General features: G+C 43.4%; 1 protein-coding gene across 2 annotated transcripts in view; it reads right to left on the bottom strand.

Annotated features, from left to right (window-relative positions):
• The window catches only part of LOC126457812 (protein dimmed-like), a 304,037-nt gene that overhangs the window by 4,123 nt on the left and 275,934 nt on the right, over positions 1-23,980 (bottom strand). The window contains exons 2-4 of one of the 2 annotated variants that reach the window (XM_050094428.1): positions 17,783-17,967; positions 11,134-11,390; positions 6,590-6,726 (exon numbers count right to left, since the gene is read on the bottom strand). In XM_050094428.1, the coding sequence (XP_049950385.1) occupies positions 6,590-6,726; positions 11,134-11,390; positions 17,783-17,963 (575 nt within the window). In that variant the 5' untranslated portion in view covers positions 17,964-17,967. The remainder of the gene's footprint in view (positions 1-6,589; positions 6,727-11,133; positions 11,391-17,782; positions 17,968-23,980) is intronic. The other variant, XM_050094429.1, reaches the window with a different exon arrangement.

Below are 23,980 nucleotides of genomic sequence, written 5' to 3'. Positions count from 1 at the left end.
ATTCAGAGACATGCAGCTTGGATATTAACAAGTTGGTATAGCTAATATGTAAGTATAATATTATTAATATTTGCAGACTTTTCCCTCGACCTCAAAATCTAACGACAAACACGAAAGAAAGCAGATACAGACTTATTACACAAGACTCAAAGCACCCACATTCTCAAAAAATGGCAGCCATCAGACATGTGGTATACAGATTGTGCAGAACACCTCTAAGTAAAAGAGCTAAATATGATCATCAAAATAGCACGAAACAATAGATACAACTGCAAGAAAGGATAAAAACTACACATCATTAAAATCAAAACACAAAAAGAAGTCAGGAAAATTACAAACAATCCAGATACACAAACACATAATGCACACTCACATCAGAAAGCACATCCCTCAACACAAACATAAAATAGCACATCAAGATAACACACTACAACCAACTTATACACAAGATTAGTAACATCTTCAAAAACTCAAAATTAACATACTTTTCAAGACAAATAGAACAACACAAGAGAAATTAGGAACTGTGACAGAACAGAGAGATAAATAAAAATTTTCAGGAATATATGAACTAACATGTAATAGCTGCAACCCTAAATACATTGGGAGGATTGTAAGAACTTTTAATATCGGGTACAAATAACGTACAAGGTTGTTGAAAAGTGAATGGACTCACTTCATATATTAAGAAAATCTAATAAAAGAAAACCACCAGCGCTACAACGGGATAAAAATAGACGTGGTAGTCTTGCCATAACAGTAAAACGAAGGGGCTGCTCTACAAGAAGAATATTTCATAGAGAAGGCAATAAATAAAAATGAAAATACTTTGACTGACCAAAAGAGCGATAATAGAAGAAGAGTATTCAACTTATTCACAATTTACCATAAGAATGTGGTACTCATACACACACACACACACACACACACACACACACACACACACACACACTCACACACGGTGCTCCAGACTTTCTCCCCATAGCCACTCCAACACCCCACTCTACTCTCGTCCTCTACAGCTCCCAGATTCCTTAGTCAGCCCTAGAGTAAATGAGCAAGAATATGTGCAGTGTGCTGCAGTGCAGGTTATTTACAGAGAAATTTTGAAATGTGACATTGCAATAGAAAGAATCTCGTATTATCTACATCTAGTACTCGCAATAAGACATAGAAGCAAGAGAAAAATATAAAATGAATGTAAGTGAAAAAAAAACAAGAATTACTACGTATCTATTGTCAAAATGTGTTTATTTGCATTATAGAACACTGGAGGTAAATAGCATGAATAGGCGAAAGATGTTTGATACACATAATTAAAACATTTAGTTTGCAATAGACAAATTTTTTCTAATCTATACAATAAAGCATAATTTATATGTAAGAGTAACAGAAACGCTTAAAGAACTCCAATGGGAATCCTTGGAAGACAGTTCAGTGAAGACCTGCTGGATGAATTTAGAGAATCTATATTCGAAGAAGATTGTACGACCATTATACTATCACTGTTGTACTGTATATCTGGTGTAATGTATAATGAAAATAATATAAAAAGATTAGGGCGTGTACAGACACATATAGACAATCATTTTTCCTCCATCACCACGCAAAAGGAATACAACGGAAAATCGATGACATCTGTGCAATCCTCCATGCGCACTGTATAGCGACTTGTAAAGTATTTATGTAGATGTGTATGAAGACATGGATATTGACAGCAGCTGTCTGAACGTGCTGGAAAAAGATTCTCATGATTTTCTGCTTAACTACAACATAGGGGACGGGGAGGGGGGGGGGGGGGGGGGGGGGGGGGACCGGCACAAAACGTCACTACAGCGCAAAATCACGATTCTATGCCAACATGAATTTATAATAGCAGATGTTCTAATTTTTGGCGACGGAATACTGATCTGTTTCAGAACTAGATCAATCAACGGTGGCAGGTTTGCTGTGTCGTTTCCAAATAAACATGTGTAATTCATACACTCCTGGAAATGGAAAAAAGAACACATTGACACCGGCGTGTCAGACCCACCATACTTGCTCCGGACACTGCGAGAGGGCTGTACAAGCAATGATCACACGCACGGCACAGCGGACACACCAGGAACCGCGGTGTTGGCCGTCGGATGGCGCTAGCTGCGCAGCATTTGTGCACCGCCGCCGTCAGTGTCAGCCAGTTTGCCGTGGCATACGGAGCTCCATCGCAGTCTTCAACACTGGTAGCATGCCGCGACAGCGTGGACGTGAACCGTATGTGCAGTTGACGGACTTTGAGCGAGGGCGTATAGTGGGCATGCGGGAGGCCGGGTGGACGTACCGCCGAATTGTTCAACACGTGGGTCGTGAGGTCTCCACAGTACATCGATGTTGTCGCCAGTGGTCGGCGGAAGGTGCACGTGCCCGTCGACCTGGGACCGGACCGCAGCGACGCACGGATGCACGCCAAGACCGTAGGATCCTACGCAGTGCCGTAGGGGACCGCACCGCCACTTCCCAGCAAATTAGGGACACTGTTGCTCCTGGGGTATCGGCGAGGACCATTCGCAACCGTCTCCATGAAGCTGGGCTACGGTCCCGCACACCGTTAGGCCGTCTTCCGCTCACGCCCCAACATCGTGCAGCCCGCCTCCAGTGGTGTCGCGACAGGCGTGAATGGAGGGACGAATGGAGACGTGTCGTCCTCAGCGATGAGAGTCGCTTCAGCCTTGGTGCCAATGATGGTCGTATGCGTGTTTGGCGCCGTGCAGGTGAGCGCCACAATCAGGACTGCATACGACCGAGGCACACAGGGCCAACACCCGGCATCATGGTGTGGGGAGCGATCTCCTACACTGGCCGTACACCACTGGTGATCGTCGAGGGGACACTGAATAGTGCACGGTACATCCAAACCGTCATCGAACCCATCGTTCTACCATTCCTAGACCGGCAAGGGAACTTGCTGTTCCAACAGGACAATGCACGTCCGCATGTATCCCGTGCCACCCAACGTGCTCTAGAAGGTGTAAGTCAACTACCCTGGCCAGCAAGATCTCCGGATCTGTCCCCCATTGAGCATGTTTGGGACTGGATGAAGCGTCGTCTCACGCGGTCTGCACGTCCAGCACGAACGCTGGTCCAACTGAGGCGCCAGGTGGAAATGGCATGGCAAGCCGTTCCACAGGACTACATCCAGCATCTCTACGATCGTCTCCATGGGAGAATAGCAGCCTGCATTGCTGCGAAAGGTGGATATACACTGTACTAGTGCCGACATTGTGCATGCTCTGTTGCCTGTGTCTATGTGCCTGTGGTTCTGTCAGTGTGATCATGTGATGTATCTGACCCCAGGAATGTGTCAATAAAGTTTCCCCTTCCTGGGACAATGAATTCACGGTGTTCTTATTTCAATTTCCAGGAGTGTACAACCAATTGTCACAAAAAATGCAGACACCTCTTGAATAAAGTGGGGGAGTTGGCTCAAGCAGCGGTTGTCCAAAGTGTTCCGAGAGTGATTTTATTCCTGATATATCAACGAAGTCTGTCCAGTAACTTTTGTTCCAGCATGAACTAACAACTTTAAATAATAGATGTGCCAAGTTTCAAACAATTCCGACACGCGGCATTGCCGTAGTGAACCATCAAAATGTTGCCTACGGAAGACACACGTTGCAAGCAACGTGCTGCAATTGTATTCACAGGTGACGAGACTTGGTGTTGTCAATACGACAAAGTGCAGAACGGACTCTTGATGGTTTACCAAAACTGAGCATGTTGCGAATGACAAATCGCAGGTGAAGACAATGTTCATCGTCTTTTTTTTTTTTTTTTTTTTTTTTTTTACGCTCACGGCGCTATCGCAATTTCTTTAGTCTTGACGACCTAATAGAAAGTCTCCGTACCTGTGAGTTCAGTTACAGCACGTTGCTTGTAACGAGTATCTTCTGTAGACTCCATTTTGATGGTTCACTATGGCTCCGCCATCCGTCGGAACTGTTTAAAACTTCACACAACTGTTGTTTACAGTTGTTAGTGCAAGCTGTCTTCATAGTTACTGCGCTGACGTCGCTTATGCGCCAGAAATACAATTAGTGGCTCTGAGCACTATGGGACTCAACTGCTGAGGTCATCAGTCCCCTAGAACTTAGAACTAGTTAAACCTAACTAACCTAAGGACAGCACAAACATCCGTGCCCGAGGCAGGATTCGAACCTGCGACCGTAGCGGTCTTGCGGTTCCAGACTGCAGCGCCTTTAACCGCACGGCCACTTCGGCCGGCATACAATTAGTCCCGTAAACTTTTAGATGAACGTTGTACATGCCATTAACGATGATAAAAATGAAAAATGTACTATCAAAGTAATTCTTCAGAATAAACTTATACTAACACTTGCTATGGTACCTTCATCTCACTCTAAATATATACCTATATATTTACATATAGTGTATAAAATGATACATTGTCTACCAGAGTATATATTGCCACTCACTGTCTAGATACATGTACTCCAAATATTTAAAACTACTTTTCTCAAGAGTATGTTGCAGTCACATGTTCAGAAAGATACACAATTTGAAGGAGTACAGATATCTGTTTTGCAAGCAGAGAGAACATGACACTTGATGGATAGTAAAATACTTATCAGTTTCTTGCAGAACATACACAGCAAATGTGCCTTCACAATTTTAACATAAGAAACTTGCCACGAATTTTTATTACTATTCGAAGGAACAAAACAACGCGAGACTGTTGCACAATTCTTAAATTATGTGAAGGAAGCAATAATTCTGGTTATGTGGGGATCATTGAGAGCTGATGAATTATCTTTTAAAAGAGGAGACATGTTTAAATATTTGGGAAGCACCTTTGGCGAACAGAATAGAATGGAAACTTAGATTAAGGCAATGATCACAGCGGCAAATAGGGCATGTTTTGGTTTACAGGATGTGCTATGCAGAAGCGACGTTTTGAAAAGTTTTAAAAACCCACCACATCAGATTGTAATTCTCCTAGTAGTTCGGTATGGGTCCGAAACATCTACATCAAGGAAAGCAGACGAACAAAAACCGCTAGCCTTCAAGAGAAAGATATTAAGGAAAATACTTGGCCTCTAACATGGACCCCCAGTCACAGGACTGGAGGGGAACAATAAAACCAGGAACTTGGTTCAAATGGCTCTGAGCACTATGGGACTTAAATTCTGAGGTCATCAGTCCCCTAGAACTTAGAACTACTTAAACCTAACTAAGGACATCACTCACATCCATGCCCGAGGCAGGAGGCGGTCGCGCGGCTCCAGACTGTAGCGCCTAGAACCGCACGGCCACCCCGGCCAGCAAAACCAGGAACTGGCAGAGCTGTACTTACAAGCTGATATGAGCCAAAGGATGAAGGAAAGAAGATTTCTGTGGATGGGACACTTAATTAGGATGGAAGAGGAAAGACCACCGTGTGTAGCATTCTTAGGATCCGTGGAGGACAGAAAGTGCCGAAGACGGGCACAGACAAGATGCAAGGATGGTAGCAACAAGGATACGGACGCGATGGGCCTAGTAGAATGGGCCACGAAAGCAAGGAGCAGAAATGATCGGTAAAGGAATGCAGAGAGAGCATACATATGGTCTCCAAGACAAAGGCGAAAGTTAAGAAGGAGAAGAAGATGTGGGGATCATCTGGTTAATTGTATTGTGTCAGTCTGATACTTCTCTGCTTCATTTACAGTTGCAGCTAATGACATAATCAGAGATATGTAAATGAACCTTGATAACGTACAGATCGACCGGAAACTTTTGACGAACTACAGTATGGCAGGCGATGATAACGGCATAAACCTGTAGGTACGAGCAAGTTCTGCGCTCAAAGACTGGGATTCTCCAAAATGGTGGTAGAGAGGCCACAGACAATTTATATGATTCGGGGAACTATTAATGCCTTTGAGTAAGACTGCACGTAAACACGAAGGAAGCATTGTCGGTATATTGCACGACAATTAACGCCCACACGTAGCGTGCACGGTGCAGTGAAAGACGCATTCAGCTGCGAGATGCAGAGGGTAAGGAGCATGTTAGTGCTTTTAGAACTTCGTAATGTTTGCTGAGGATACTAGCTTTGAACTGCTCGCTAGATAGATATCTAGAATAATTAGTTTCTTCAATTGAGTTTGTAATAAGTAGATAGAGATTACTGAGCTATGAGTAAATAAATTTAACCAGCAATAGTTAAACTACGTGCAGGTTCGCTGATCATATATTGTTGTTTGAAAAATACAACAATAAGTTAAATTAACTTTAGGATGATCAAACTTTATCGATGCATTCATAAGGTAGATACTCAGGGGGAAGAACATCTAGAGAAGGAACAGGGAGTGGCCGATCTTTGAGATCCGCCACAAGCATTTTGTCTAGTGGGAGAGACTGAATTTCGTGTAAAATTCAGTTTTATTAGAACAATGGTTATAGAAAGCAACACTTGTTGTCAAGTTCCTAATATTGCAGAAGTCCAATAAATACTTTTCATTCTAAATATTAGAGTAGGTATTTGGCCGTAACTTTGTCATCTAATGCTGGCACATGGTGATTTACTGGATTTGAGTTTGATTCTACTTACGTGTAAGGTTTCTCCTCGCCCCGCATCTCGCAGATGACGTTAGTTAACGCCATTATGTAGTTTTTGGCTAAGGTCAGCGTTTCAATCTTCGATAATTTCCTCTCCATCTTTACGTGTGGTATGACTTCCCGTAATTGCTGAAAACAGTGTTACAGGATTAGTTTCCAAAGTAGCCGCAAAAAGCAGTGGTATCACAACACTATTAGATTAATTAGCAAACTCAACAATATTTAAAGAAAAATCATATACTAAAATGAAAATTAAAGAAAAAGTTAATTATAATCAGATATTTTTCGTAAGAGGACGCGGAGATTAGTGTTTAATGTCCCGTCGACAACGGGGTAATTAAATGGTTCACATGGCTCTGAGCACTATGTATGGGACTTAACATCTGAGGTCATCAGTCCCCTAGAACTTAGAACTACTTACACCTAACTAACCTAAGGACGTCACACACATCCATGCCCGAGGCAGGATTCGAACCTGCGACCGTAACGGTCACGCGGTTCCAGACTGTAGCGCCTAGAACCGCGCGGCCACCCCGGCCGGCCCGGGGTAATTAGAGACAGAACACAAACTCGCATTAGGGAGGTGTGGGGTAGGTAATCGGTCGCGCCATTTCAAAGGAACCATTCCTGCATTTGCCTGAAACGCTTTATGTAATATCACGGGAGACCTACATCTGGATGTCCGGACGCGGGTTTGAACCGTCGTCCTCCCGAATACGAGTCCAATGTACTAACCACAGCGCCAACTCGCTCAGTTACAGCACTATTACCATAAATGCAGCAGCGTTGCGGAAGCTGAGGCGTTAATGCTAAAACGTGTTGAAGACAATAGCGAACTTGGTCGACGCAGGAAGTACAACGATGGATTGTATACTGGTGTACAGAGGCGAGTTTAAATCAGGGTCATACGTTTCTCCATTCGGTAAATGCAGTAGACCACCGACTGCACACATTTCGTATCTATCGCAACTACGCTTCCACCCGTTGTCGATAACATTAGAAGTGAATACAGTGGTAAACCTCATACTCAGTTGTTGGGTGGAAAGTATCCTTTGGATTCAGTCTCCCAAATTACAAAAAAAAAAGTCTTGTTTGTACTGACTAAGAACAGTATATATTCCCGTTGGTGAAGTTGCCTGCCTGCCTCAACGATACAGATAGACGCACCGCAGGTGCAACCACAACGGAGTGGTTATCTGTTGAGAGGCCAGACAAACGTGTGGTTCCTGAAGAGGTACAGCAGTCTTTTCAATAGTCGCAGGGGCAACATACTGGGTGATTGACTGATCTGGTCTTGTAACATCACACAAAATAGCCTTGCCGTGTTGGTACTGCGAACGGTTGAAAGCAAGGGGAAACTACAGCCATAATTTTTCCCATGGGCATCGAGCTGTACGGTATTGTTAAATGATGATGGCATCCTCTTGGGCAAAGTATTCCGGAGATAAATTAGTCCCCCATTCGTATCTCCGGGCGTGGACAACTCAGGAGGATGTCGTCATCTGGAGAAACACAACTGGCGTTCCACGGATCAGAGCATGGAATGTTAGAAAACTTAATCGGGTAGGCAGATTAGAAAATTGAAATATAGAAGTGGATAGGTTGACGTTAGATGTAGTGGGAATTAGTGAACTTGGGTGGCAGGAGGAGCAGGACTTGCTTGGAGTTTATCCATATATGAAAGTGGTACATGGACGATAAACAGTTTAGACAATAAGAGAATAGAAGCTTTTGAAATCTGGAGCTACAGAGGAATGCTGAAGGTTCGCGTAACTAAAAGAGGAAATACTGAACAGAATTGTGGAGAAAAGAAATTTGTAGCACAACTTGACTAAAACAAGGGATCAGTTGGTAGGGCACATTCTGGGACGTCAAGGTATAATGAAACATCCTCTTCTAACATTATCTTTTTTTATAGAGATAACCGACACCATGCATACTATCGATTGTTGCATGGGTTAAAATTATCTCAGGTGTTTCATTAAAAGTGGATAGGTGGCTTGCGGAGTATGGATGTAGATGAAAAGAATTCATATGAATTTGTATACCTTGTATTATATTTCAGGCTAAAATGTATAAAAAAAGAAATTAATGTGTTACAATCGATACGTACTAACAGTTAAAATTACTCTTCTTTTAAAAATATTTGAAATTACGAGATTTCTGGTATACTTGATATTCATGTTATTAATTGTACAATCTAACTCTAATTATTAAATTTATTTCTGATTTATAAAATAATGATATAATTTGGTGAAGAATCTTCTTTGGTAAAGAAAGTTTGTAAACTCTTTTGCTTTGTAAACCCTTTGGAATAAAAATTCAAGAATAATACAGGCACATCTTCATCAGTTATTTAGTCATCAAGAACCTACAAAATCGAAATTTCAGCTGCAAGAATGTACCCCTAGATAAGACTTTGAGCCAACAACAACAACAACAACGAGATTATGAAGATAACTAAAAAGTTATTCTTTTGTATATATTACCCCTCTCGAAGCTTTCAAAATTTGTGCAAAAGTAGAGAATTTTAATAGTGATGTGTGGGACGGTAAGATTACAAAGATACCACCAGTTAAGTATTGGAGGGAAGTGTGGGGGGAAAATCGTACAGGGAGACCAAGAACTGAATACAGTAAAGAGATACAGAAGGAAGGTTGCAGTAGTTTCCAGAGACGAATAACTTTGCACAGGACTGAATAGCAGAGAGGGCTGCAGCAAACCAGTCTTCGGATTGAAGACCTCAACAACAACAACAACACTGAATGGAAGCTTGTCGTCTGCTAAATTTGAATGTTATATTTTAGTTTCGGTTACCCAGATTAAGTTCCAGAAGGAATCTTTCCCTCTACAGCGGAATGTGCGCTCTTTTGAAACTTACTGACTGATTAAAACTGTGTGTCGGGCCGGGACGCGAACCAAGCAGTTCATCGTGTCCGATAACTCAGTTGATAAAAAAATTCTCACTGATGGGCAGGATTAGGGGTATGTGTCAAGCCGGCACACAATTTTAATTTGTCAGGAAGATTCGTGTGTGTGTGTGTGTGTGTGTGTGTGTGTGTGTGTGTGTGTATGTGTGTGTTGTTAATGAAGACAGAAGAAAAGGGGAAGTATGAATCTAGTGTCAACAAAAAGGATACTATTTTGAATATAATAAATGGAGTCTCAGAGCTGAACGTTTTCATTGGCTGACGAATCGTCATCAACCATGTCGTATGTGGTCAGTCTATGAGAGAGTACAGAGAAATTTACACTTTAATACAGGACAGTCGTGAACAGCCCGATGTTTACTTGCGTCATCATTTACGCAGGGTGGCCACTGCATGGGCGATGACTCCATTTATTGGACCGGAACCTGTCTTAACAGTCACTAAGCCGATGGTAAATCCGAACTACGTGGCTGGATCACGAGGTAGTATGTAGTAAATTGGAAACAGAAAACCAAAACGTAAGAAGCTTGGGCCTGAATAGAAAGGCGGATTAAAGTTATGATAGATCTAATGACTTACCATGGAAACTTCAGGAAAAGCATGCACACAATGGGTATAGAAAAAGAAGCCCCTAAACGCCGACTATGTGGTGCGGGAGACGAAACTGCGTCACATTTAATCTTCCAGTGTGAAGGACTGGTTGCCCAAAAGGCACAAAATATTTGGGTCATTAATTCCTGAAGAGACTGTGTCTAAGAAAAAACCTAGTGAAGGGTCTCGTACTACTCTACTACCTACTGGCTGGGAGATAGCGCACAATAGAATGAATTTAGATGTGGGCAGCAAGGGACCTGGAGACCGTCGTTTTGTATCTCTGGTTAAATCAGCCAACCAATCTACCCTTCCCTATCTGGCAAAATATTTCCGACTGAAGTTATATTCTCCATCACGTCTCTGACCAGCTGCCTCTGGAGCTCACTGCCAAATTAAAACGGTGTGAAAAGTGGTCAGTTTGTGTGTGTGTGTGCTTTTATTTTGATTACCGGACTTTTTGACCATTGTACTTATTTAAATGTTATAGTTAATGTCAATGAAATTTGCATTTTAATTTATTTAATAACTTGCGCAAAGGCGGCTCTGTAAGTTGGAAAGATGAACTCAAAGGTAAATAAAACGTAAAAAACAAGCAGTGGGCTTGGTCGAAAAACAATTTTAATCTGCCATGAAGTTTCATAATAGCGCATTCTCTACTGCGGAATTAAAGGATTTCATTATGACCACATGTGGTTGGAACGCCATGGCAGTATTCTGCCACATGCCGAATGGTAGAGCGGTTTTCAGGACAATATTTAGAAGACGTTTTATGAAATGCCTCGTCGCGTTACTGTCTACACACCCTCTCCCATCGAACCCAGATTCAACGCTACTTCACTTTTGTGACGTCACTGTGATCAATTAGAACGGACCTGGTTGATAAGCAAGTCATTCCTTGTGCGGGAAGCGAATTGCAACTCGATTAAGAACATGTATTCTTACTCACTCATTGCCTCATGGCAGTTAAGTCTTTAAACGACTTGCCTACAAGTCACGTCGCTCAGCCACTCACCTCGAATGCATCGTTGAGCGAGTGCATGCGCATGCGCTCTCGCTCGTTGCTTTCGAGCCTGCGCAGGTTACGTTCCCTGGCGGAAATGCCCGACTTGCGCCGCCGGCCGCCACCTGCGCCGCCTCCGCCGCCGCCGCCGCCACCACCACCGCCGCCCCCGCCGCCTCCGCTGCTGCCGAGGCTGCCCTTGCGACGGGGCCGAGGTGTCTGCTTGCGGGACGAGGGGCCCCCTTCCGATCCGGAGCTGTCCCACGAATCTGCGGAAAAATTTGCATTTCAGTTTGCAACTTTTAAGCCATGTTATGAAAAGACAGGTTGCATATAAACTCATACGCTTAATAAGTACTATCCCAAACTGATGAAAATCATTAACAAGTTACTGAGCCAACTGTTCCGTTCTCACAGCCCCATCCGTGTAGGGGAATGTCGTGTAAGACGTCGAAGAGGATGAGATGACGAATTTGATAATTCACGAACATGACGTTAGGTGGACGGACAGTGTTTACATCATCACGGAGCTTTAGCGACTAGCCGTATGTGTCAGGACCAAACATTTCATCCCGCAATTTGTATATTTTTTCGTAAGCAAAAGTGTTGAAGCCCACTGTATGTGAGTTTTTGACGTACTTCGCAAGGGATAACGTATAACAGTAAGTATTTTAGTTTGCTATTCGTAAAGAACGTTCAAAACACTCCCACGTTTCCACGGTTGTTTCGACTACGCTGCAGAAGACGTAAAGGTTTTCTAGTTACGGTACCGCTTCGTAATGTTACAAACTGTAGTGGAGAAACCAGCGTTTCGACCATGGTTACAGCGCCCTTTCTCTGTGTCTATTTGTCAACGTTGGGTTCTCCATTACAGTCGGGTTTTTTTTATTACATTATGACGCGGCGACCATACTCAGAAAACTTTTATGTCAACTGACTCTGACCGGGAAAGCGTACGCAGTTATACGCTGCAGAAGTATCTCTGAAGTGCCCTGTAACACCCTCCATATAGTCTTGATCTCTCCCCATGAGATTTCCATATTTTTGGAGCCCTGAAAAAGACATTTGGGGCCGTTGATTTGCTTTGGACGAAGGGGTGCAAAATGGGTACCATCATGGTAACGCAGGAAACCGCAAACATGTTTCCATGAAGGCATTGACCGTCTTGTCTCACAGGAGGTAAATGTATTAGCAGCAATGGCGGTTACTTTTGAAATTATAAAGAGTTTATTTACTTTCCTCCATCTATCTCATTTTCATTTGCTTATCCCTTGTAGCCTCTTGTTTAAGTAAATCTTTGCCTTAGATTGTCATGTTAGCTGACCTTGTTCGTCATCTTATCTGAATTTTTTTTCTAACAACGCATTTTAGTACATAACATTAAAATAATATATTTTGCTTCAAGTTACACAGTTGTAAGAAGTCTGTGTCATATGATCCTTCCAGTCCCCAACAATAGGTTTTAAGGTTATATTCGCTATTTCACCCGACTTTTCCTGCATATAAATCAGATGATGATCGGGGTTTCCGAGGGATTCAACAGCATGGTTATTAGTCTCTCACCTAACGGTACTACACAAGCCCACAACACGAGGCAGCGGATATGTATCGATATCGTTTGACCTCCTTTGAATTACATTCCGCAGGAGTCCGCGGGAAGAATCCCTATTGGTGCGCGTTTATGTAAGCCCGACTGAATATCCCTGTCATGATGAATATCAATGAGATACATGTGAAAGAAACCAATATATTTACATCCGTGGAATATAAGATCTTGGAACTTTAACCCTGTTCGTGAATTTTCTTTTATTCAAGTCTTCAAGACTCCATACTGGCGAACAGTACTCAAGAACCGCTCTGGCGAGTGTTTTACAAGAATGACCACTTAAGGGAATATCAAAAACCTGTAAAAATAAAGGGCCATAAAATCGTGAAAGAAACAAAGGATATCGAATTTTTAACGTTAGCAAATGCGTGAATTTTGAGTAATTCTCATAAAGCTAGTCGTCAGGGACGATAAAATTAATATAATTAAACACAGATCGGCTCTTAAGATAACAAGAACATTTGCAGAGTATCTGTTACGGTTATGATATCATGATGTGTGTAATTACTAGTCTCTTTCACTCTCTTCAGCAGTGTGTTATTACAATTTAATAATTAAGGTTGTGTTCCATATATGTGCGGAAGGTTTGTGTAAAGAACAGAATAGTTCCTCTTGCAGAGGCTGCACAAACTAAATTACATTGCAACAAAAGTAAAGGACAAGGCATTTCACCGAAGTTCCTCGGCTGCTAACGAACTGCTTTCTTCCGTGCCGCAGCACTGACCGACCGACACAGAAACTGATTAGCGTGTGTACAGAGTGTGCGTGATAAATTCTCGGACCTTTGCCAGTGAGCACCAACATGCGTACGTCCCTTCTTGTGACTAGCCACAAGATCGGCGAGTGCGTGCTACACAAAGTAAACAGCCATTTCTCAGTCACCACTTTACCTCCGATGCCAACATAAAAACCAGAGGCGTTAAGTCATTTTATTGTTGGAAAGGAACAATCTTCTGTTGACACATATGAGATGTATGGAAAATGGATGGTACGTGACTCGCACGCCATTCAAGTGTGGACATAATAGTAGCTGGCGATACTTCAGAGACAGAATGCTGTAATCGCTACACAAGTTATACACATTTTTTTCACTGTATCCGTTTTCGACCATTCGCAAGGAAGCAGAGCGCACGTTTGTGGATGAAGGAAGGAGATTGGAGTTTAACGTCCCATCGACGATGAGGCCTTTAGAGACGGATCACAAGCTCAGATTGGAAAAGGATGGTACGGTAAATCGACAGTGTCATTTCAGAGGAAACATCCTGGAATTCACCTACAACTATTCAGGGAAGAAATCGCAGATGACCTACATCTGGATGACCTGAGCAGGATTCGAGACGCCGTCCTTCCCATCGCGAGTCCAGTGTCTGGTATGACCATTTGGCCACCTTTACAGCTGACGAGCTACGCTCACGAAACTGTAAAGCCAGTCCCAAGATGCGTGAACACTGACACTCTTTCTGTTGGAAAGGTGTTTTCTACGGTGTTTCGCAACAGTATTTGCATTTTCATTTCTTGTTAAAGTCTCTTCCCACAATGGCGACAAACAATTATCGTAGTCTATTGGCATCGCCGGCACCATTATGTATGGTGAAAGGAAACAGTACTGATATGTAGTGTTGCACTATTAATACTCGAAAGTTCGTGCAAACGAAAAGAAAGGCGTCGTCGTCGTTGGTGGACGAAAATATATCACAAAAGAACTGATGGGAATAACCTGCAACGGGAGCGGAATATGAAACACGGCTCTGGTGCCCGTAACTTCACTCGGAGATCCTCCATCCGACGATTTTGACATTCTGGAAGATGTGGTAGCAAATTTGTTTTAAAAAAAGTTAGAACTTTCACGAAAGCAGTTACAGTCAACCAAAGACGCATTTATTCTTGATTTTTTGGCTACGGGAGATTTATTTCAGAGCCTTGCGTATTTATTTCGCATTTTGAAGCAGACTATATCTCAAATAATACCTGGAGTTTGTCACTAGTGGAAGTCTTGAAGGATTATCAAATGGTAACTAAATCAAAAATATAGTTAAATACGTATTTTACCGATTTTTTATTCATTTTATTTCAAGAACTGAACATACATCATCAAAAAGCACTACTTCTTGGTCTGTGTCGTCAGTATATCTGTTGCTTACGAATTTAACAGAGGAATCAACACTAATTGTTGATGCCGTTGACACAACCACTCGTTGACGATTCCGTACTCTTGTAGAAGTCTAATTTTGTTTGAAGCGAGAGGTAGGTCACTTTTAGTTTCTTCATTGCGCTCTGCATTTGTGGCATTTTCCTTCGCATGCATGCCGCACACTGACCACAGGGTATGGATTCATCAATACCATGTCTTCCTTCTTTTGCAAAATTTTCTTGAGCAGTTAGGAACTGACACTGTAGTTATCTTGCTTCCCATCCATTCGCCTAATTTTTTTTGGTGAAAGATACGGTGTAGTAGAAGGGCCAGAAATTTTCCCTTCCCACACAATCCTCTCATTGTCAAATCTTCAAAACATGAAATCAGACTGCTTTCTTTCAGATGCCGGTAACTGAAAACGACTGTCGTGAAGAAGGATGTGTGTTCTCACAGGTGATTTACTTCCCCTATGGTGTGGGAGCTGTTGATGGAAAGCATATAGTCTTGCAGTGCTCTGTCGTTAGTCTGAGCAAATTTTACAATTACAAACGGGCGATTACGATTGTGTTGATAGCTGTCGTTGATGGCTGCTACAAAGTTTTTACCCAAATATTGGTTGCCGAGGAAGAATTTCAGATGGAGGTGCTTTGAAGAACGGAACCATAAGTGAATTAATTTAAAGAAGGTGAACTTGTCACAAGCTGAATACTTACCTGGAGAACAAAGGCTCCACCATGTGCTTTCGTGGCAGACGACAGGCTTTACATTTCAGAAAAAACTATGTGAAACCGTACTGCGGATGTCACGGTTCAGGTCCAAAAGGAAGAATTTTTAATCTTCGATTGTTTAGGGCGATATTGGTTGTAGAGAACACATTCGGTACAACGGCTTCGGTTTTTCGTTTCTTCCGAATACCTATATGTTTTGCAACCTGAGAAGACATGAACTGTCATCATTACAGCTGTTTGTCTCCATAATCCTGAATCAAGGTGTTATCAATGGCTGTTTTTGAGCAAACTTTTCTGGGAAGTTTATGTACCAAGGTTTCTTACATATTGTTATAGCTTGCCACATGTTTTACGAGACAATTTAACGAAATAAGAAATTAGTTGTGATTCATGTTCCATTTAGTAGCCATTGAATTTGTAATTCATTATTTTGGAGGGTATAATTAATTTACGTTAGATCACAGGAACAATTTACGTATTTCCACATTAGAAGACGACCTGCCCCCCGCCCCCGCCCCCACCCCTATCCCCAACGCTCCCTTCCAGATTTTCAGGAAATTATTCGAACCGAAGATTGATTTAATCAAAACTCAGCTGACCCATGTTCCATCATGCGATATTTCCATTGAAAGGAAAAGATGTCTGAAATTTTACGGTCATGTGACATGAACGGATGACTGACAATTAGCCAATAAATTCGGCCACCTCATAAGTGATAACCGAAAGACCAAACGATTACATAACACCTAAAAGGGTATGACGGAAATGTCTGTTGACCCACCGGCAGCTGCTCAGACTGCTTACAGACGTAAGGTAGACTCATTTGTTCACGAGCAAACAACTGACAGAAGGGAGTTCTGGACAGCTAACGAGATCGACGCAAAGAACAAACAGCAATGATAAACGGAAGAAATACACAAAAAGAAATTAAAATACCTAAGGGCGTTGCACAAGGACGCAATCTGTCCCCATTTCTATTCAACATCTGCACAGAATATGGCAACACACGAGTGCAAATAACGCTGTACAGGTATCAGAATAAATGGAGAAAGAATAGATTTGTGGATGTCATAGCGGTGATAGCTCCAGATGAAACAAATCTCCAAAGAGTGTTACAAGTTATGGACACAGTACTAATGGATGCGTACAAAATGGGAGTTAAACGATAAAAGGTAGAAATAGTCGCGTGCTATAAGAAACCAGAAGACATGAGTGTTAAAATTAGAGGACTTAAAAAAACAATAAAAGCAAAGAAGGCATAAAGCAAGGAATTAAAGAAGGAAAGCAATGTCTATCAATGAAAGAAAAACGTGAGAATTGAAGGGAAGAAAGAGGTGGTACGAGGTGCTTTTGGAGGATAGGATGATACGGCTGTGGAACATGTACAGTAGGTAACAATGAGACGAAATCTCTTGAAGCGTTCGAGATATGGTGCTGGAGACGCCTGTTAGAGGTAAAGTGAACATATAAAATCATAAACTAGGAAATTCTGCAAATAATTGGGGAAGACAGGTCGTTTAGGAGAACAACAGCGAAGTGGACACTAGTGGATTGATCACCTAATACAACACAACCAGTTCCTCCAAAATTATCTGGAAGGATCATTATAAGAGAAGATAACCCGAGATAGAGAGCGACTGACGTCTTGAAAGCAAGCTGTACGTAATGCAGTCCGCCTCCGTAGCTGAGTTGTCAGCGTAGATGGCTGCCATGCGGAGGACCCGGGTTCGATTCCTGGCACTGCCAAGGATTCTTTTCTTGGTCGAAGGACAGCTACGGGGTATCCGCAGCCTCGTGATGTCAACTGATGAGCTACATGACCGAGCAGTAGCGGCCCTACGGCCTGGAAAGTCTACGAAACGACCGGGAGAGCGAAGTGCTGACAACATGGCGCCTCCACACCGCATTCACATGACATCACAAGGCGGAGGATAACACGGCGGCCAGCCAGTATGTAGACATCTCTTGGGCCTTCACGATCTGGCGAGCTTCTCGTATATGTAAAGCAGAAGTTTCCGATTATTCTGAAATGACGAAATTAGATTCTAATAGATCAAAGTGGAGAGCTGTCAACTATTCGAAAGACAGAAGAAGTAGGAGCTATCCGATGCTTGTAGGTGCTGTTTTGGGGTTCAAACGAAATAACAATAACAGATCAGTTGTCCTTGGGCAGAGTGGTGGCGCGAGTCTCACCTTGGCGCATCTTGCCGCGCTTGCCGCCGGACTCCATGGAGGCGTCGTCCACCTCCAGCTCGACGTCCAGCTCCAGCTCCTCATCGTCGTCCGGCCAGACGGCGCCGCCCACGTCGACGCCGACGCTGTCGCAGTCCGCCGCGTCGTCCGGCGAACAGGCGAACACCTCCCCTGACCGCATGCTGCTGTGGGCCGGAAAAAAGCGACCGTCAGTCTCTGGCGTCTAGGACGATTCATCACGCTAAACTTAGACAGTGTTCAGCCACATCGGCAAGAGAGCAGACAGATTATACTGTTGCAAGTCCTGCTGATGTTACTGACGGAGTGTTATTCGTAAGTACTTCCATGTTTTCAGAAGACAACTGCACGCTAGCTACAAGACATACAGGCAACAGACACACATCAGTGGATGGAACATCTCTCCATGTTTTTAACTCACATTACAGGTGCTCAGTATAGCAGTCAATGATGTGGCAAATAGAAATCGTGCATGCTATTCACTGAACTCGAAACTGCAGAGATGCTCTATCCACTGCATGTACCCTCATTCTGTATGTCTTGCAGTTTTTGCTCGGTGGTCTTCTGAAACACCAGAAGTGTTTACCCTTTATATAGTAATCGTAATATTTTCAGCCTCATTATTTGGAATATGACAATAAATCTGCACACTGCAATAAAATATGGGTTGTCTAATGCATTGTGAATGGAAACCCACAAGACAACTGCACGATAGCTACAAGACATACAGGAAACAGACACACACCAGTGGATGGAACATCTCCCTATGTTTTTAACACTCATTGCAGGTGCTCAGTATAGCAACTGTCAATGATGTGGCAAATAGAAATCGTGCATGCTATTCACTGAATAAGACACTGCACAATGACGGCACCCCATTTGTATATACACATTCGCTTTCAAACATTTCTTTGAAATGCACATATGCAGACTGAAGCGACAAATGGAAATTTATACCAACACTGGGATTCGAACTGTGGTCTCCTGCTCTCTAGGCACATGTACTAACCACTACGCCACTCTGGGCTGAGGCGTGAATGGGAATTTGGATAGAAAAGGGTGTCGTGCTGGGGCAGTCCGTGCCATTCTGCAAAGCCACTGTGCCAGGGTGGCGTAGTGATTAGTGCGTCTGTCTAGAGAGCAGGAAACCCAGGTTCAAATCCTGGCTGTCGTACGCCACAGAGCACTGCGTTCATAGGAGACATGGTCTGTCTACCTAGCAGCTAGCTGCATCTTCTCCACTGACAATTGTGACAATCAGTCGCGTTCAGTGAATAACAAACAACATTGCAAGATGACATGCCGAAGTTTCGTCACTGTGCAGTGTGTGTGTTGTCATTTCTTTCTATTTTAATTGGCGTTTGGAGAGACATCTTGTGGCAATGACTGGAACTACGAGCTGGTCAGCTACAGGAGATTCGCCGCAACTTCAGAGAGCAGTGAAGCTTGACCAGAATCTGTACATACCTATCACTACTTATCCATACGTATAATGAAGTCCCCCCATCATATTTCTCTGTCTGTGCGTAAAGCCCAATCTCGAGAAATACTGTAGAGATTTTGATGCGGTTTTCACTAATAGACCGACTGATCCATTAGAGAGCTTTGTGTATAAAATTTATAACCGATACGCCAGACAAGTCATTCAGCCGTAGATATTTAGTATGAAGCCAGGACGGGTGACTTCCTATAAAAAATTAAAGAAAACGTCTGTGATATGCACCCATACTAGTGTCAACCTGTACTAATGGTGTTAGTGACATTAATTTTATAGCTATGACAAAAAATGGGTCAAATGGCTGTAAGGACTATGGGACTTAACATCTGAGGTCATCAGTCCCCTAGACTTAGAACTACTTAAACCTAACTAACCGAACGACATCACACACATCCATGCCCGAGGCAAGATTCGAACCTGCGACCTTAGCGGTCGCGCAGTTCCAGACTGAAGCGCCTAGAACCGCTCGGTCACTCCGGCCGGCTATAGCTATGACACCTGCACTCATAAGCACAATGACGGCGCCCCATTTGTATACACACATTCACTTTCAAACATTTCTTTGAAATTCACATATGCACACTGAAGCGACAAATGGAAATTTATACCAAGACTGGGATTCGAACTGGGGCCTCCTGCTCACTAGGCACATGCACTAACCACTACGCCACTCTGGGCTGAGACGTGAATGGGAATTTGGATAGAAAAGGGAGTCGTGCTGGAGCAATTCGTGCCATTCTGCAAAGCCACTGAGCCAGGGTGGCGTAGTGATTAGTGCGTCTACCTAGAAAGCAGGAAACCCGGGTTCAAATCCTGGCTGTGGTACAAATTTTCATTCGTCACTTCATTCTTTATGTGAACGTCATATATGTTTGAGTCTTGAAAATGTCGCTGGAACCATATACTTTGATTTGATCTCTTTGTACGCCCCTGGTAACTGAGTGGTCAGAGCGACTGAATGTCGTACCTACCGGCCCGGGCTCGATTCCCGGCAGGGTCGGAGATTTTCTCCGCTCAGGGACTGGGTGTTGTGTTGTCCTTGTCATCATAAATTCATCTCCATCGATACGAAAGTCGCCGAAGTGGCGTCAACTCGAAAGACTTGCACGAGGCGAACGGTCTACCCGACGGGAGGCCCTCGCCACACTGCATTTCCATTTCCATTTGATCTCTTTGAAACATTGGTCACTGACTGCGTACACAGAAACACTTGACAATGACCGAGGAGGACACGGAGGAGTTTAAATGTTGCAAGGAAGTTTAAAGCCAACAGACACTTCTCTCCAGATTAGGCAGACCAGAGTGAGGGCCGCTAGGTAACATTAAGTCTACATTAGCGTCTTCAAGTAAAGTGTCTTAGTGTTAGAATGCGAAGAGCAGAAAATGTTGCTTCACAATGAGAATTTTGTGTACTCACTTCCGGACGACCTGAAGTCGCAGCGGAGACTCTGGCTGGATCTTATGTCTCTAACTGTTAGACGATGATTCTGTTCTTGCGGCCGACCGGGGTGGCCGAGCGGCTCTAGGCGCTACAATCTGGAACCGCGCGACCGCTACGGTCGCAGGTTCGAATCCTGCCTCGGGCATGGATGTGTGTCATGTCCTTAGGTTAGTTAGGTTTAAGTAGTTCTAAGTTCTAGGGGACTGATGACCTTAGAAGTTAAGTCCTATAGTGCTCAGAGCCATTTGAGCTATTTGTTCTTGCGGATAACGCTGCGAAATTCGCATTTCGCTGATGCGTTATGCTACATCACCTGACAACGTCCATTTCCTTCCCACCGTATCATCATCATCATCTTGGACGGTTTCCAGCCACTGGCTGGGTCTGTCGGGAACACAAGCCTCTCCATCGTGTTCTGTCTTTCCACCATTCCCCCTCTTCCACCTTCGTCCAGTTCTCTCCTCTTCTCGCTACACATTCCTTCACTCCCTTCACCCATCTATCTCTTGGTCTTCCCCTGGGCCTTTTCCCCTCCAGTTGCAGATCAAACATCCTCTTTGGAATTCTTCCCTCATCCATTCTCTTCATGTGTCCATACCACTGCAGTCTTGATTTTTCTATCCTGTCCTGTACTGGTTCCTCCTTTAGTCTTTCCCTCACATACACATTTCGCAATCTGTCTCGTCTTGTTACACTCAACCTGCTCCTCTGGAACTTCATTTCACTAGCTTGTATTCTACTTTTGTCGCTTTTATGCATTACCCATGTCTCACTTCCGTATGTCAATATGGGGACAAAGTAGGTTCGGTATATAATTCCCTTGGATTTCTGTGGCACCTCCTTGCTCCAAATAAGCCCCCTAATGCATGTGAAGAACTGCCCTGCTTTTCTGCACCTTTCATTTATTTCCATTGCGTTTCCCCCCTTACTTTCAATCATGCTTCCCAGGTACTTGAAGTTCTCTACCACTTGTAGTTTTACCCCTCCACAAGTTATATCCACATTTGGCCTATTCTTCTTCCTTGTTGTGACAATTATTTCACTTTTCTTTGCAGAGAAATGCATTCCATATTGTGCTGCCGTTGCCTCCCATACATCTAACTGCTCTTGCACCTCCTTCTCGCAATTTCCCCATAACATCAGGTCATCGGCAAAAAGCACTGCTTTCATTTTATGATCTCCAATTGCATCTGATACTTGCTGTAGGATTTCATCCATAACAATAATAAACAATAAAGGTGAAAGTGCACTTCCCTGTCGCAGCCCATTTTCCAGCTTGAACCATGCAGTACGTTCCCTCCCCACTTTCACACAACTCTCACTTCCCTCATACATTTTTCTGACTTTTTGTGTTATCTCTTCATCTATCCCTTTTGCTTTCAGCACATCCCAGAGCTTGTCCCTATAGATACTGTCATACGCCTTCTCAATATCTAAAAAGGCCATGATTAAGTCCTTCCCGTACTCATAGTGCCTTTCCTGCAGTTGCCTTACCGCAAATATGAGGTCCGTTGTTGATCTTCCCGGTCTGAAACCATACTGCTCCTCTTGCAGTCTACTTTCAATACTGCTTCTTATTCTCTTCTCCAGGATCTTTTCATAGATTTTTCCACAGTGGCATAGCAGGGTAATTCCTCTGTAGTTCTCACATCTCCTTTTATCCCCTTTCTTGACGATCGGGACTATAATTCCTTTCTTCCAATCCTCAGGAATTCTGTTCTCCTTCCACACCACCCTCAGCACTCTGTATAGCCACTGGGTTCCTACTTCTCCTGCTGCTCGTATCATATCCACTGTTACTTCGTCCCAACCTGGTGCCTTGCCCCCTTTCATCCTCTTTATGGCTTCTTCCACTTCATTCCAAGTTAGATCATCAATTTCCCCACTATTATAATCGTCTGCTGCCTTAGGCTCTCCATCGCTGTTAGTTACCCGCTTGGCGGCATTCAACAGATCTTCAAAGTACTCCTTCCAAATCTTTTTGAGCTCATGCATTTCCTCCACAACTCTTCCATTATTATCCATGATCCTCAGGCACTCGCTTCTGTCGTTCCTCTTATTTCTTACCATGGTGTAAAGTACTTTTTTGTTCCCTTCACTGTCCTCTTCTAACATTCTTGTCCATTTTTCCATCCACTTCTTCTTCTCCGCCCTTACTATGGTCTGTGCCGCTTTCTTGCTTTCCTTATATTTTACCCTAGCTTCCTCTGTTCGGGTCTGGAACCATTCTCTGAAGGTTTTGTTCTTTCGAAGTACTGCCTCTTTACATATGTGGTTCCACCATGGGGTTTCCTTAATTCTCCTCTTTGTGCTAGTTCTTCCGCCCACAGTCTCAGCTGCCTCAACTAGAGCCCTCTTAAAATCTCCCCATTCTTCTTCCACTGTTCTCTGATCTTCCTTTGGCAGCTTCTTCCTGATCAGTGTCTGGTACTGGGTCCTCCGTTCATCCTCTTTCAGCATCCATGTCTTCAACCTTTTCTCCTGTATGTCTGTTGCCCTCCTATCTTTTTTCTCTCTCAGGGTGGCTACCAACAGCCGATGGTCACTGTCTAAGGCCTCAGACGGAATGACCTTAACATCTGTGAGGCTGCTCATCATCTGCCTATCCACTAGTACATAGTCTACTACTGAAGTTTGGGACCAGTCTCCACTGTACCAAGTTATTTTGTGGCTACTTCTCTTCTTGTACCAGGAATTTGCGATCGCCAGCCCATTCCTCTTGCAGAATTCCAGCAACAATTTTCCTTCTCTATTTCGGTTCCCCCAGCCCTCTGGTCCCATTATCTCCTCGAATCCTTTCCTGTCTGTGCCAACATGTGCATTGAGGTCCCCTATTATAATCTGATTACCTCCATTTAGCTGCTTTTGCATGTCATCTTCAAATTCCTCCTTCTCCTTTTCTGTACACCCCACCTGTGGGGCATATGCTTGGATGATTTCAATGCTTTTTCCTTTCACTCGTACTCTGGCTTTTATCATTCGATCATTGATACCTTCCACCTCCTCCTGCAGACCCTCTCTGACCACTATTGCCACTCCATTTCTTCCCCTCTCATTCCCTATCCAGTACAGTTTACATCCTTTACTTAGTGGTTTTTCACCAACTCCTCTCCACCTAGTCTCAGCAAGTCCCAAGATGTCCAATTTCCTCCTTTCCATCATTTCTACAATTTCTTCTAACTTCCCAGTTAGAGTCCTTACGTTTAAGGTGCCCAGTCGTAAACCATCTCGTAATCCTTTT

Source organism: Schistocerca serialis, chromosome 2 (assembly GCF_023864345.2).
Source record: "Schistocerca serialis cubense isolate TAMUIC-IGC-003099 chromosome 2, iqSchSeri2.2, whole genome shotgun sequence".
NCBI lineage: Eukaryota > Metazoa > Arthropoda > Insecta > Orthoptera > Acrididae > Schistocerca > Schistocerca serialis.
This window is presented reverse-complemented; position numbering and strand designations above follow the sequence as displayed.